General features: G+C 38.6%; 1 protein-coding gene across 9 annotated transcripts in view; it reads left to right on the top strand.

Annotated features, from left to right (window-relative positions):
- Positions 1-14,635, top strand: part of COBL (cordon-bleu WH2 repeat protein) — a 169,240-nt gene that overhangs the window by 106,046 nt on the left and 48,559 nt on the right. For 6 of the 9 annotated variants that reach the window (XM_069004120.1, XM_069004122.1, XM_069004121.1 and 3 more), the window contains 2 exons: positions 11,272-11,410; positions 14,354-14,524. In XM_069004120.1, coding sequence (XP_068860221.1) covers positions 11,272-11,410; positions 14,354-14,524 — 310 coding nt within the window. The remainder of the gene's footprint in view (positions 1-11,271; positions 11,411-14,353; positions 14,525-14,635) is intronic. The other 3 variants (XM_069004128.1, XM_069004129.1, XM_069004130.1) reach the window with 1 other exon arrangement.

The raw sequence follows: 14,635 nt of genomic DNA, 5'->3' as shown, positions 1-14,635 counted from the left end.
GTATCTCGAGTCGGTGTAAATGGTCCCAATGCTTCCAGCTAGTCGGTGGAGTGCTTTTTCTAGGGCATAGAGCTCACAGACTTGAGCTGACCAGGTTGGTGGTAATTTGCCCTTCTCTAGCACGCGCATCTGGTTTCCATCGACTACCGAATAGCCAGAGCATCGTTTTCCATTCACCACTCGAGACGACCCATCAATGAAGAGGATTTCCCCTTCATTGAGGGGACAGTCCACTAGGTCCTCCCTGACTTTTGTTTGAATGTCAATTATATCAATGCAGTTGTGTTCTATTTGATTTTCTGAAGGGGTTCCATAAAGAAATTGGGCCGGATTTTGGTTTGCACATACAACTAACCTCAGGTGGTCTGAGTGCATAAGAATGGTTTCGTATTTGACCATCCTCGGGTCAGTTAACCACTCTGCAGCCCTGTGTGCTAATATAGTTTTTATTGAGTGTGGAGTATGTACTGTTAAGTTTCCACCAAAAATGAGTTTTTGGCTCTCTGAAACCAGAACGGCTGCTGCGGCGATGGACTGGATGCAGACCGGCCATCCTCTGGACACTGGATCTAGTAACTTGGAAAGGAAAGCAACTGGCTTCCTGACTCCACCCCACTCCTGGGTCAAGACACCATAGGCGATTCCCTTCTCCACGTTAACAAATAGATCGAAGGGCTTTTCTAGTGAAGGAAGGCTTAAAACAGGTGCTTTTATTAATTTTTCTTTCAAATTTTGTAATTTTTGTGTGTCCGAATTATCCCAATTAAAAGGTTCTTCTTCAATCAATTTTTCATATAAAAATTTAGCAGATTGTGAATACTGATCGATCCACAGTCTGCAGTATCCAAATAGGCCTAATAATTGCCGAATCTCTCGTTTTGAAGTTGGAGGTGGTAAATTTAGGATCCCTTCTACTCTTTCGGCACTGAGTTTTTTTGTGCCATGGCCAATTAGATGTCCCAAATACTTTACCTCCTGTAGTACGAATTGTAATTTAGGTTTTGACACCCTCAGGCCATTCCTTCCTAGAAAATTTAGTAACTGTATTGTTGCAGCTCTTACCGTAGACTCCTGTTCCCCAGAGAGGAGCAGGTCATCTACGTACTGAGTTACCTGAATCCCTTCGGGTGGAGAAAAGGAACTTAGCAAATCTTCTAGCGCTTGGCCAAAGAGTGTGGGTGCCTCGGTGTAACCTTGAGGCAGGCGAGTCCAGCGCAGCTGCTGCTTCCGTCCAGTGTCTGGATCCTCCCAGGTGAATGCAAAGATGTCTCTGCAATGAGAATCTAGAGGACATGACCAGAAAGCATCTTTAAGGTCAATAACAGAGAACCAGGCATGCGTTGGGGGTACCCGACTCAGGAGTGTATAGGGGTCCTGCACCAACGGATATCTGGTTTGGACTCTCTTATTGACCTCACGCAGATCTTGTACAAGCCGGAATGACTTATCTGGTTTCTGGACAGCCAAAATTGGGGTGTTGTAGGATGATTTGCAGGTTTCGAGGATTCCATCTCGTAGTAAGTCCATGATGACAGGCTTCAGGCCTTTTCTTTTGTCCTTGGAGAGGGGATATTGTGGTACACGTACTGGCTGGCTATTTGGGAGCAACTCAATAGTTAAAGGTGTGATGTCCATTTTTCCCCGGTTGCCAGGTTTGGCCCACACCACCGGGTCAATGTGTTGCTCATCTGCTAGAGATAACACAAACAATTTAGTAGTCATTTTTCCACCTTGCGGTACCACCCCAACTCTCAGAGGTATTTGGAAGTCACGTCCCAGGAGATTAGTTCCAGCTTGAGGTAGATATAGGACGTCCCCTGTATGGGTGCGTCCTTGTATAAAAAGAGTCACATTTTTAATTATAGGAACAGCAAAACTCTTGCCATTAGCACCATATATGTCCAATGTATCATGTGATATAGAGCATCCTGGAGGTGTTTCAGTGACACAGGTTTTCTCAGCACCTGTGTCTACTAGAAACTCCACTTGCTGTCTCTGGGGTCCAACTTCTAACTTTATCAAGGGCTCTTTAAGATGTTTTTGCCCCAGAGAATAGAGCCCCTGACCCCTTCAATTATTCAAAATTTGTCCCTCCACTTGGAGGGCTCCTTGATCCCGCTGCTTTTTGAAACATTGCCAGTGCCCGTGGCCTTCTTTATTACGATATGTACAAATTAATCTTCTGAGTCTCTGGACATTTGAGGTAGATTGTAAGTTCGGTTGTATATGGCAAGTACAAGTTTGTGGCTGTTGCTGAGGACAGTGCTTTTGTGGGATACCTCCTTGGAAATTACTCTGTGTAGGAGGGTTGTGGATTGGAGCACTAGTACTGTTGTTCATTATTCGGCTTTTAGCTTTCATCCTCTCTTCATCCCTCCTAACAAAGACTTTTTGGGCTTCCTCCAGTAATTCGTCCAGCTCCCTCTCTGGCCATTTTTCCAATTTTTCTAATTTTCTCCTGATGTCAGGCCAGGAGTGAAGCACAAAATGTACTTTCAGCATAGTTTTGCCTCCTTCGCTATCTAAATCAATAACAGAATAGAGTTGGATGTTATTCCTCAACCGGGCCATCCAAGCTGTTGGGGACTCATCCTTTTCCTGTTCCCCACAAAATGCCTTTTTCATGTTATTAACCCGAGGAACAGCTTCTCTAATTCCTTTTATAATTAAATTCCTGTAGTCTTTCATGTTCCTCCTGCCCTCTTCTGAATTTGGGTTCCATTCAGGGTCTGTCAGGGGTAATTTTTGTTCTCCAATTGGACCCTGATTGGAATTATTTTCTCTGTCCCAGACTGTGACTGCTGCGGCTCTAATTAGTTTTCGTTCTTCGATGGTAAAGAGAGAATGTAAGATAGATTGCATTTCTCCCCAATTATAAATATTAGGGCCGAGGAATTGGTCAAATTGGTCAGCTAACCCAATGGGATCAGCCATTAGATTCTTCATTTCCTTTTTAAATTCCCGTACCTCAGATGAAGCTAGAGGTACAACAACATAACCAATTCCTCCTTGTGCATTCCCCATGGGTACCTCCCTAAGAGGTAAAATTTTGGACTCATGGGAAGTGCCAAGGCAGGTGGGACAGTCGGGCGTTTTAAACGATTTCTTTCTAGTACAAGATGCTGGGCCATCCTGACTAGAAGAAATCCTTTGTTCAATTGTTTTTTTATGGGAGCAGGAAGGAACAGAAATTTCTTTTTCACTTTCGTTTTCACTTTCTGAGTCCCTTTCGGTTGGATGACTCGATGAAGGAAGGACCCTTTCTCTTTCAATTTGGACCCTCCTTTCTGGAGGAGTTACTGGAGGAATGTAGTCTAGGGGGTCCCACTTTGGTTTATTTAATTTAGGCTTTTGTTTTTCTTTTTGTTTTGGTTCTTCTGCAAGAGAGAAAATTTGGTTTGAATTTTTTTCTATTGAAATAGGTTTTGCTTCTTCTTCCAATTCTCCCTTTTTTTCTTGTTCATCATTTTGTTTTTGCCAATAATTTAACCAAATTTTAGCATAATCCAATTCGTCAGAATGCTTTGGAGCTCTGCAGTGTACATAAGAATACAGAGCTTCGCAAAGCCATTTTTCAGAAGACCCAAATTTGGGCCACTTAAGCCCATCTTTGTGAATTTTTTGTTTTGGCCACTTAAAAAGACAATATCTAATCATTTGGCACTGATCTTTTTCTTTTGTTAAAAGATTTTCTTCCCACTTTGAGAGCATTTGTCCTAATGGACTCTCTGGGAAGATTTTGTATTTCCTCACTGGGTCTTTTCTTTTGCTATTTGCTTGTCCCATCCTGTTACAGGGAAGCAAGCAAATAACTTGTGCAGAAGAAGGTTTGTTTGTTTTTTTTTTTTTTTTTTTACTAAATTAAATTAACCAAAGTTTTATATTGTATAAAGCAACCACAATAGTGTATAATAAGACAATATTATAAAATAACTTAAAATCAATGCACTATCACAATATAAAAGCACAATAGTAATAAATTTATAACCATAAAATACAGTACAACTAATGTTGAGAAGAGTAAATAGGGATAGTAGATGTATAAGGTAATCAATAATAGTGAATCTGTGGGAAAAACAAATATGGTGGAACCGTGGGAAAAACAAATATGGTGGAACCGTGGGAAAAACAAATATGGTGGACTAAAAGATATTAATTTTAATTAAATATAAGCAATGTGTATTTGAATTATTTAAAATATGATTGAGATTTAGCTATCTATATATATTACTTAAAACTTAAGAGGATCTGTGGGAAAAACAAATATGGTGGAACCGTGGGAAAAACAAATATGGTGGACTAAAAGAAATTAATTTTAGTTAAATATAATTAATGTGTATTTGAATTATTTAAAATATGATTGAGTTTTAGGTATCTATATATATATATGTATTACTTAAAACTTAAGAGGCAACAGGTAGCTTTACTAGCAAAAGAGAGATAAATTTAAAATATCTATAATTAAAGAAGAAAGATTATAATGAATAACACAAACAATAATCCAAAATACCAAAAGGGTATTTTATGATTAAAACAGATAAAACAAATCACGATTATAATCCAATAAATCAAACAATCTGAACTAACTGAAAGTAAAGGTACTAGATAGCACTGACCACAAAAGTCCAGCTAAAACAAGTTCACACATGCACTTAACACAAAAGGTAGAATTCAAATTAAGGACACAAAATGGCGGCCGTTCCCGCCGAAATTTGAAATTTCAAAATGGCGGCCGTTCCCGCCGAAATTTGAAATTTCAAAATGGTGGCCGTTCCCGCCAAAAGGAAAAAAAAAAACAGGAGGGGTTTAAAATGAGGTTTCTCCTTGGTTCTAGACCCAAGGAGACTGAGACACTAATAAAATATAACTGGGGCCGCGCGCACCCCTAAACTGTAGAAACCTCCCCAAGAAAGGCTGGCCACCACCCTCGATCCCCTTCTGTGTCTCTAAAAGGGTGATCCCTCGTGGTGCCCCTTAGAACGAATCCCTTCAGTCACACTCACACACACACTGGGGACGGCCAACCCCCACACTCACTCTCACAAAGGGAATTTCACCCGGAGGTCCCCAAAACTAGTAGCCCTTAAAAAGGGTAAGCCCTAACTGAATTCCCCTTTAAGAAGGGTTCAAGCCTTACCGCAAGTCTTTTCCACTGGAGGTGTCCCTTCTCCACTGCAGTATCCTTGTGGCAGCCCAGTAAATCCAAAGGGAAAAAAAAAAACCAAAAAAAATTGCAAAAATTCAAAAATAATAAAATTAACCAAAATCCCTGGATTTTAGGGCAAAAAATAGGATCCCGGACGAGCCCCCAAAAGAGTTGTGAGGAAAGAGACAACTCTTAGTAAAAATTAAAATAATTTATTAAAAATAGAAAAATTGAAAAATTACAGAAATTAGAAAAATATAAAAATTTGGGATCTTAATGGCTCAGGAGGTATGCCCCAGGAGCGCAGGGATTAAGAGATCTTCAGGCTTTAACAGCACTGAACCTCTAGTGGAAAGAAAACTTGCAGTGCTGGGCTGACTTCTAGCTAGTCTAAAAGTCAAAAGGAGAAATTATTAAAGGCTCCTAGATAGGAGTCAGGCTTAAGTACCCAGCACTGGCACTCACCACAGCTGATCTGCAGTGATCTGCACCTGCTCTGATGGCTGCCTCGTTGTTTTATAGTGCCTTTGCTCCGCCCCGATCCGCCCACAGCCCGCCCACAGCCCGCCCATAGCACACCCCTTTGGTTTCAAGTGATTGGTGCTTTCTTTTTGACAGATCATCTCTGTCTACCAATGGCTTGTCGTCGTTAGGGGGGTAGCAGCAGTTGAAGTAAGGGTGGTAACATGCCCTCATTAAGATTCAGGTTGCTATGGAGCTTACTTGCAGAATAACGGCTATGGGGCTAAAAATAGCAATTGGCTGTTAGGAACTGGGGTTTTGGAGTTAGTCCCAAGACTAAAGTGCAAAGCAAAACTTTAAAAAAACCATTAAAATACATTCAATACTTCTTAAAACACTTATAAAAATACACAATGAACATAGGAAAAACAACTCTTACTATGTACAAGTAGTTTGGAGTTTGAAAAAGGGATTTTTAACTAGTAGACTTTTAACTGGGAATTTTAACTGGGACTGGTACAGACAAACTGCTTTGAACAAGTAAAAACACTACTAATAAAGCTTGATTTTTGTACCTGGGCTGATGGGTTAACTTTATCATTTAATCTAAAGAACTGTTTAATTCAAAATTAACTAATTAAGGCACTTAACATGCAAAGACCAAACTTAATTAGGGACTTCATGTATGACACCAAGCTACCACTTGTCTTTCATAGAATATTATAAAGGATTAATGCAGTTATGGTTATATCAAGAGTTTAAAGCCTATTAATAAAGCATGTGTCTTTTTTTCTTCTAGAACTTCTTGTAAAATGGCTCTTAATTATTTCAAGATTTCCTAAAATTCTTTGTGAGAAGAGGGTTGGGATGGTCCCACACATAGTTTGGGATGATACTGTTGTTTGTTCAGTTACAGGTCAGCTCTGGGTTTTTTTTTTCCTTTGGATTGCATTTAAACATTTTTATAATTCAGTAGGCATCCTGACCCCACACGTTATCATCACCAGCAGGTGTATCAGAATCTGGCTCGCTTAAATCAGAGTGTGTGTCTAGTCAGTGTGGGATGATGGAACAAGTTTGTAATGAGGGCATGCAGGTGATTGAATCCATGTGTCCTTTTTCCAGTCCTTTTTCTTTGATTCTAAAAATAATTTCTACAGTCAGTCACTGTTTTCACGAATGAGACAAATTAGCTAATTCCTCCTTAAAACAATTAAAGGTCCTGATGTATAGCATTGCATAAAAAGGAGAAAGAAGCAAGAGAGTATAAGGGCTTTCTTCACACATTTTATATCATATGCTTCAATTTTTTATTTGCATATGCTCAACAGTCATGTGGCATCCCTTAAAAGCAATCTTTATTCCAGACCTGATTCTATTGCTGATACATCTGTATCATCTGTAGCTATGTTGTTTGAGCAGGAAGAAAATTGCTTTAAGGAGAATTTTGTTAAATATAGAGATGGGAAAATTCTTAGGTTTTCAATATTTTTCCTTTTCTATGGCAAAATGATAGGAGTGATAGTAAAAGGAAAAATTTTTTGCCATAAGACAAATGTTTCTTGTAATGCTTATAAAAATACTGGAAAGACTGGTTTGGATTTTGAAGCACAAACGATGCAGATTAATGGTACAGTTTCTGGCTTACAGAAGGAGGCTCAGTTTTGGGAGCCATAAACCTGCAGTGAAATTGGGCCTAGTTGGGACTGTGGATAAAAGAAAGTTGGCATTTGCCAGCTGACTTAGTACTTTTATAGATAAATATTTCTGTTAGAAAATTTAAAAGGGAATGGCTGACAAATAGAACACCAATGTCTGGCCTGTACGTAAAAGACAGGCAAGGCAAAGGAGTGGAGCTCACACTGGAAATTTATCTGAGAACCTCCTTGTTTTTGAATGCTTGATGAATTTTCAGTAGTGGTGACTTGTTTCCTTGGGTCTCCTTTAGTATTTTTCATTACTTCATATTCAATGCAGTCTGACCCAAAGAAAATACTAGACTTTTACACATGAGGAAACTTAAACTCAGTTTACACATCTACTCTTACAGTATCCACAGATTGTTTGCAAGTAAGGTGACTGTGAAATGCTGCTGATTGAAAATTTCAAGCATTGGCCTTGTAGGATCCTTTTCCACACAATTTTGACAAATAACCTCCCCATGATGTTGTTTTTATGCTCTAAATATATTCTAAAATCTTATCTAGAGCCCTCAAAATTTGGTAAGTATGTTGAGCTTTCACAGAAGGAAAACTAGTTTAGCACATTGCTCAGATATTTTGTCTACAGTATTGGAAGTATTTTTCAAAAAGCATGTGAACCCTGAATGTAAAGGAATTTTTTTTTTTAATTGTGTGGTCTTATCAATATGGGAAGAGAAATTATACTATTTTTCCGACTTAGGTCCTTTTGACCTTTTTTATTCATCTCTAGCTCAGTTCATGGCATTAATTATAGTCAGAGAACACTTAATGAACATCTTTTAAAATTATGTATTTTTTGTAACAGGAGCTGATTTAATAATTTCTTATTTATAAGTACAGGTGAAGTACAAGTGCTAAGACAAGGAAATATTCTGTTAGACTCAGAGATGGGCTCCTGTAACAAAGTTTCAATGGGAAATTAAATAATGTTGTTAAGGCTTGATTTCTTTATAAAAGAAGCAGCCAGCCATAACAAATTATTTTCAAGTTCTATTGGTTTTGTATATGCAATTGGAAGAAAGAAACAGAATGTTCTTTGTGCTTTTTCCATTTATGTTTAGCCTCATAGTTTTACCGAAATTGGGACTAAAGAAAAGCTACTTTTTGCAATTTTATGACCTATTCTTGAACTAGACACTTCTTATATACATTGTAGCATGACTGGCTTTAAACAAGCTTTTCATCTTCTTTATGGTGTTTGTGAAGAATACTGCACTTAGCTGACAGTATAATAAAGGCATTTTTTTGTGTGTATTTCACCAAACTTGCGTTATTGCAGTCGTGCACTAGCTATTTCCTAGCCTATTCTTTAACTGTAGCAGTGTGTCCATCCATACATCTATCTAATGTTCCTCAGGAGATTCGACCTAGATAAGAATACATAAAGTTGAAAAAGATAAGCTGACTTCTAACAAGGATCCTTTCTTCATAGGAAAGCACTTATGTGTCTTTGAGGAATTTGACTACACCAAGCTAACATCCTTCACTCATCTGGTACTTGGGCAAGGGTGATCAGTAATCTCTATCATTTTAAGTGGGAAGACTTTTCCTTACTTCCTGCCTTGATTCTCAAGATTTCCTAGCTTTATCCTTTAAAGCAGCAGTCCAACCATTTTTTGTCCTAAAATAAAATGACCTTTCTGTCTGGAGAGGGAGAAGTGAACGTGGAAGCTGCAAAATGCCATTAAACAACTGCCAAAGTCAAGCTTGTACTTGTGAAGTATCGGGAAAGTTCGGATGCTGCCTGTCTCCCAGATGATTCAAGTTCTTCATAGCTACTGAATTTTGCAGTCTCTGTAGTAATCAAAATCTCCACTTTGATGATTTTCTTTTTTTTTTTCCTGTAAGGTAGTATTCTGAAGAATCGAGATGCAGTATTAAGTACCTACATGTTTTTAGTTATTTAAAATGCAGTGCAGAAGAATGCAACTTTTTTTTCCCAAAGTGTGTATTTGCCCATTTGTTCAGTAGAGAAGAATGAGTCATTAGGTAGCTGTCCTCTGTGTAATTCCCCTTTAAACTAAAGCCTGATGGGTCTGTTTCACTGAACAGAGTTTCCCATGTTCAGCTCAATATTGGGCATTCTGTTTAAACTTCAGTTCCTAATCACTACAGGCAGTTCCTTTGTCAGGGGATGTGTCCCATCTTAATACAGAGCAACACTATTACATTGGGCAAAAGCTTTGCAGCAGAGCTCTAAAATTTTGCAGTATCCATTCCTGAGCATTTGGTGTGGTGTTCTTTTCTGGGTGTAAGTCCAATGTTTTTTAAATTCTGTGAAATTTGGTGATCAAAATTTAAGTTTACAAATTCTTAACATTATTGCCTATTTACTATGCCTAACTTTGTCTAGATTGGCCTCACTGTCTTTAGTCATGCATTGTATCTGGTGGAAATTTAATATAAAATGCTGAAATAATCCGTAATAGTAGGAAGTAGGACCAGGACACCTTTCTTTTCCACTCTTGTTTGGTGCAAAGCTGAAACTCATCCTGGTTGCTGTGCTCTATGTCCAGTGCAGTTACTGCCAAGTTTCTCCCATGCAGGATGCAGGTTCACCAAGGGGTGGAGAGTGTCCAGTTGCCATGTGGCATGGTGGTTAAAGCATCATCCTTGAAAGGTGGGAACAAAAGGGTTCTTTTTTATAATGTAAGACACTCCTGCATGCTTTTGAAAAGGAAGACTAAGTGTAGGAGACACTATTCATATCCTAATCTTAGTAAAATTCATTTATTCTCAGACTTCTACTCAGCGTAGGAAAGGAAACCTGTAAATTAGTGCCTTTCCTCTGAACTCTGATGGTAGATTTAAGCAGTGTGAAACTACTATTTGTTCTATGAAGTCTCCCACAACAATTGTCTTTTAAGGGTCCATTAATCCTCTGGATTAAAGGAAATATTACGAATATGATTGTTTTTATTTTTATTTTTATTTTTGTTTTTATTTTTGTTTTTATTTTTGTTTTTATTTGCTAGGCCTTTGAGATAGTAGAAAACCACCCAGTGCTTGTAGATACAGATATTAGATATTAGGAGTATCGGGACAGGCAGAGCAGTTAGGTCAAAGAAGTGAAGGCTTCTTTGGAGGAATGCCAGCAGCATGTCCTATGTGGGCAGCCACCATTACTCTCTTCCTCAGCAAAGCCTGGTACTGACTGCTGTTGTCAGTACCTTTCAAATATAAAAATTCCACAGACTTTCCTACATGGTTTTTTTATTATTATTATTATTTTTCCGTAAAAAGGAAATAGAGCTAAGTTCCAACAAGCTATGGAAAACATTATGCAACCCAGTGAAACCCAAGTCATTTGTAATAACATTTTTCATATTTTTAAAAGCGGCATAAACAGTAATGGAGTCCTGGCATATCAACCAGCATGCTGCAATTATTGGAAGCCAAGGTGTTACAGATCTTCAAAAGTATGTCTGTGAAGTCCAGTAGGCATGAATAGAGTACAGTATGATCTCATATCATCATGCAAGCAAACTGTCAATTCTGATTCTTCTCTCAGAAGTCCTTAGACAAGAATTTGAGAGAAAAATAAAAGAAATGAGAAAGAGTTTATGCACTACACATGCCAACTGGAGTATTTAACCATAATTTAAGGTTTGAAGAAACCAATGGAAAAAGAAGATCATGTTATGGCTTAAGATTAACAACACACATCGTGTCATACTCTGCTTTGATGAGTGTTGGGCTCCCTAGTTCACTTTTTCCAAAACCATCAAATGCCTACCAGACTGGTATTTCTGCTGTGACACTCATCTGCAATTCTTGTCTCTTTCCTTTTCTAAGTGCAACATTACTTCTTTAATCTCCTGTTGTCACTATAAATGCTCATTATAAATAAACTGTGCTGAGAAATTAGGTCATATGGAAAATACTTTTCTTTTGCTTGTTGACAATTTACAACATCAACAAAATACATCCTTTATTGTGCTTATTTTTCAACTTTGCTAGATATCCCAAGGAGCATCCCTCAATGATTTAAGGAAAAAGAAGAGGCGTGCCCCTCTTCCACCAGCTGCATCTGCTCCGCCCACTCCTGCCATGCCAAACAGAACAGAAGACAGGGAAGACAAGAGGAAGAGCACAATGGGTGAGAGGCGTTTTCTCCTGAATAATCCTATTCATGTGCTTTCACTGCTCACTGTTTGAAGCTGCCTTAATTCTGTTATGCTGTGAGATTGGAAACTTTTGTAACTTGGGGAAAAAAACTACATTTCTCTGCAGAATGAAAGTCTGGAAATAAGTGTTTGTATATTACCTCTTGGTTTTTTTAATGCCACCATACAGAGTACCACAGGGTAGTAAAATGTAGGTAACACTCATCAGGTCATTCGAATATTTGGCACCAACTTTACATACAAAAGCACTAGCCCTGGGCCTATTCTGCGCCTTGAAGGTCATGATTGGTTTGCTAGTAAATGGAAATACAGAAATAGTAAATGGAAATGCTAATAAATAATAAATAGAGATTGGCCAGGCAATACTGAATGCGTCTGAAGCCATGAAGTTCTGCTAGAATCAAAGTACAGTCAGGTTGGTTCAGTGTCTCCTCATGTTTCTAAAACCTGAAGGCATTTGATTTTCATATAGTCCTCCAACAATTTGACATCAACTGCCCATACAAAGTTGGTTTTTTTTAATTTCATCCTCACTTTCATTATAAATAAATATCTGCTGAGTCTTTAGCTCATCAATAGAAGAAAAGAACTGATGCTCTCAAAGGAATGCCATACATACCTAGAGACAACAAAAGAAACTGTAGCTTCAGCTGCATGTGGCACCACGTCTACTCATACAGGAAAACTGAAAAACATTCTCCCAGAACTCTGTTGTTATCTGCCTGGTAGCTTGTTCAGATTGGTGAGAGCTTTGCCTGAGTGAGGACACCAGGATTATGCTTCTAGCAAGCAAAGTGATTTTATAATGGATAAAGATATGAGATAATGACCCCACATATTGGAACTCATTTTTCAGTACATTAAGAGAATCATTCTTCAAGTGCCATAATGCACTCAGTGCACTTCAGTTCATGCCTTTGACCTCATGTTTCATCAAAATGCCTAAGACATACAGATATGACATTCTGTCATACATAATTGCTTACATTACAGATGCCTTACAGTTTAGAAAGAAACCTCTTGGCTTTGTTCCAACATTTATTTTCAGTAAATGCTTCACATTTAATGCCTCAGCATTTATGTAGCAGCAGGAGTCCATTATCATGTGACATATTCGACTCCATTGACATCTCTTATTTAAACTCTCTAAGGGCAATGTTATTGCTGGGCCATATAACACAGAAGTTTTCAGCAAATTGGCTTACTTTTAACCACTACAGATGTCACGCTCTACTGCTTCTCACGCTTTGTCCTACTGCTGGTCACTTTTTGATGACATTTGTTGCTTTAACTTTTTATAAGTGTTCTTTTTTTTTGCATTGGTGCTCAAATGTTACAGATGAGATATAGCAGAGGTACTTCTAGTCTGTTCAATACTGTGTACATAAGTGCCTGCTGGCCAGACTCTGCTCATGTGGGATTCTGTAGTATCGTTTGCTTTAATGGAGCCTTATTATTTTACACTGACAAAGAACTCGTCCCACAGTAGCCCTGTCTTCAGTGCTTTTCGTTTTCTGCTACTTTCTTGAATGAATGTGTTCATTAAAAAGAAAAAATGTTACAGCCAGAGAGGGTTGGTAAAACAGCCTCTCTTCGGGGCCCTTGCAAGAAAACAATGAGAAAGCACAGATGGCTCTGAAAGCATGAGAGAAAAGCTGTGAAAAAAGCAAGACTCCAGTGAGGGGAAAAACGTGCTGCAAGAAATAGTCAGCCACATGATTAGAAAAGTATTAAAGGTACCTATGTAGCTCTCAAGTTAGCCATGTGAATCAAAGCAGAAGATCCTATCAAAAATATTCTCAAACTGGCAAATTCACTGTAGTATTCAATACTGAATCATTTATTGTGATACCAAAGTATTGTGCCAAATTTCCTCAAAGCAGTAAAAAAAGGGCTTGCACATTGCCAGCGTTAAAGTGTGTCTCTGGAAGATACTCCCCTGGAAGCTAGTGACTCCTAAGTAGAAAATCATAATGGTTTAATCTTTTTTCTTCCCCCTTGATGCTGCTTCCCTTCTCAGCAGCCCCAAAGCACAAGCCTGAGAGTGTAGGAATGGATCAGACCAAAGATCTGTCCCTGCCAGCATCCATGTTCCGCAATGACCACATGCTTGAGGCAGGGTATGAGAGCAGGACAAGCGGGTAGTTGTGGTTCCTCAGTGCACTTTCAGCCTCTAAGGGCTTTCCAAATAGCAGTAGCTCAAGTTCTGTACCCTACAAACTGGCAGCAGCTCTTTAACTTTGCAAGTGGTTCACAGAGTACAGTGCAAGACACATGTATTTGTTTAGTTATTGCACATAGTGTTGAAATAATCCCCCAGACAAAGTTGTGGGCATTTCCTTTGATAGCTTCAAACACTGTTTTGCAAAAAAAACTTAATCATCTGCTTCTCTACAATGTCAAAATAATGAAAACCAACTCAAAAAAAAAAAAGAAAAACCTGTAAGATACCTACTTCAAAATACTGCCCTAAGGCATCTTCCTCTTTCTCTCAGGAAGAGTCAGGAAAATAGTCATGTAAAGTATCTGAGAGGTCAGCAAACTCAGGCAGTTTGACACTTCAGAAGATAAAAATAAAACATATTTTTCACATTTTCTTACACTGCTTTTTTTCAATTTTTTTATTTAACTCAACTACTTTTCTCCTTCCTTATGTCTGCCAAAACCGGTGATTTTAACTGTTAGTTGTAATGTACATGTGCATACTGGGCTCAATTCCGGTCCCACTGCTGTTGGTTTAAGACCCACCTTTTCCTTCTGCCTTAATTATTTGTATGTAAATAAGAGCAAAAGTAGATTCAGAGAGACTTTGGATGTGGGTAAGGGAAAATCAATGTGTAATTTTAAAAAAATAACAATAAACAGAGCAATCATTATCTTGCAATGAAGTAACAAGTTAATTGATCCCCCTGTAGGTGATGGACGGCAGGTGCCACAAAAGCCTCCTAGGGGCACCACTCGTGGTCCCCCCCAGTTAGTGATCCCCCCACCCCCACCTTACCCTCCTCCTGGCAGTGACATTGTGGATCCAACAGTGTGTTACAGAGAAGCAGATGTTACAGCACCAACAGAGCTGGTACCTAAACGTATGTTTGAAAATATATGTATTTGCATTTCCACTCTTTTGATGATTACTCTCAGGGGTAGCTTTTCCAGACTTTCCTCTCTGCTCTCTAGACATCTGTGTCTGTTTTTCC

Source organism: Aphelocoma coerulescens, chromosome 2 (assembly GCF_041296385.1).
Source record: "Aphelocoma coerulescens isolate FSJ_1873_10779 chromosome 2, UR_Acoe_1.0, whole genome shotgun sequence".
NCBI classification, from domain to species: domain Eukaryota; kingdom Metazoa; phylum Chordata; class Aves; order Passeriformes; family Corvidae; genus Aphelocoma; species Aphelocoma coerulescens.
The sequence above is the reverse complement of the archived record's forward strand: the minus strand, read 5'-3'. Positions and strand labels throughout refer to the sequence as shown.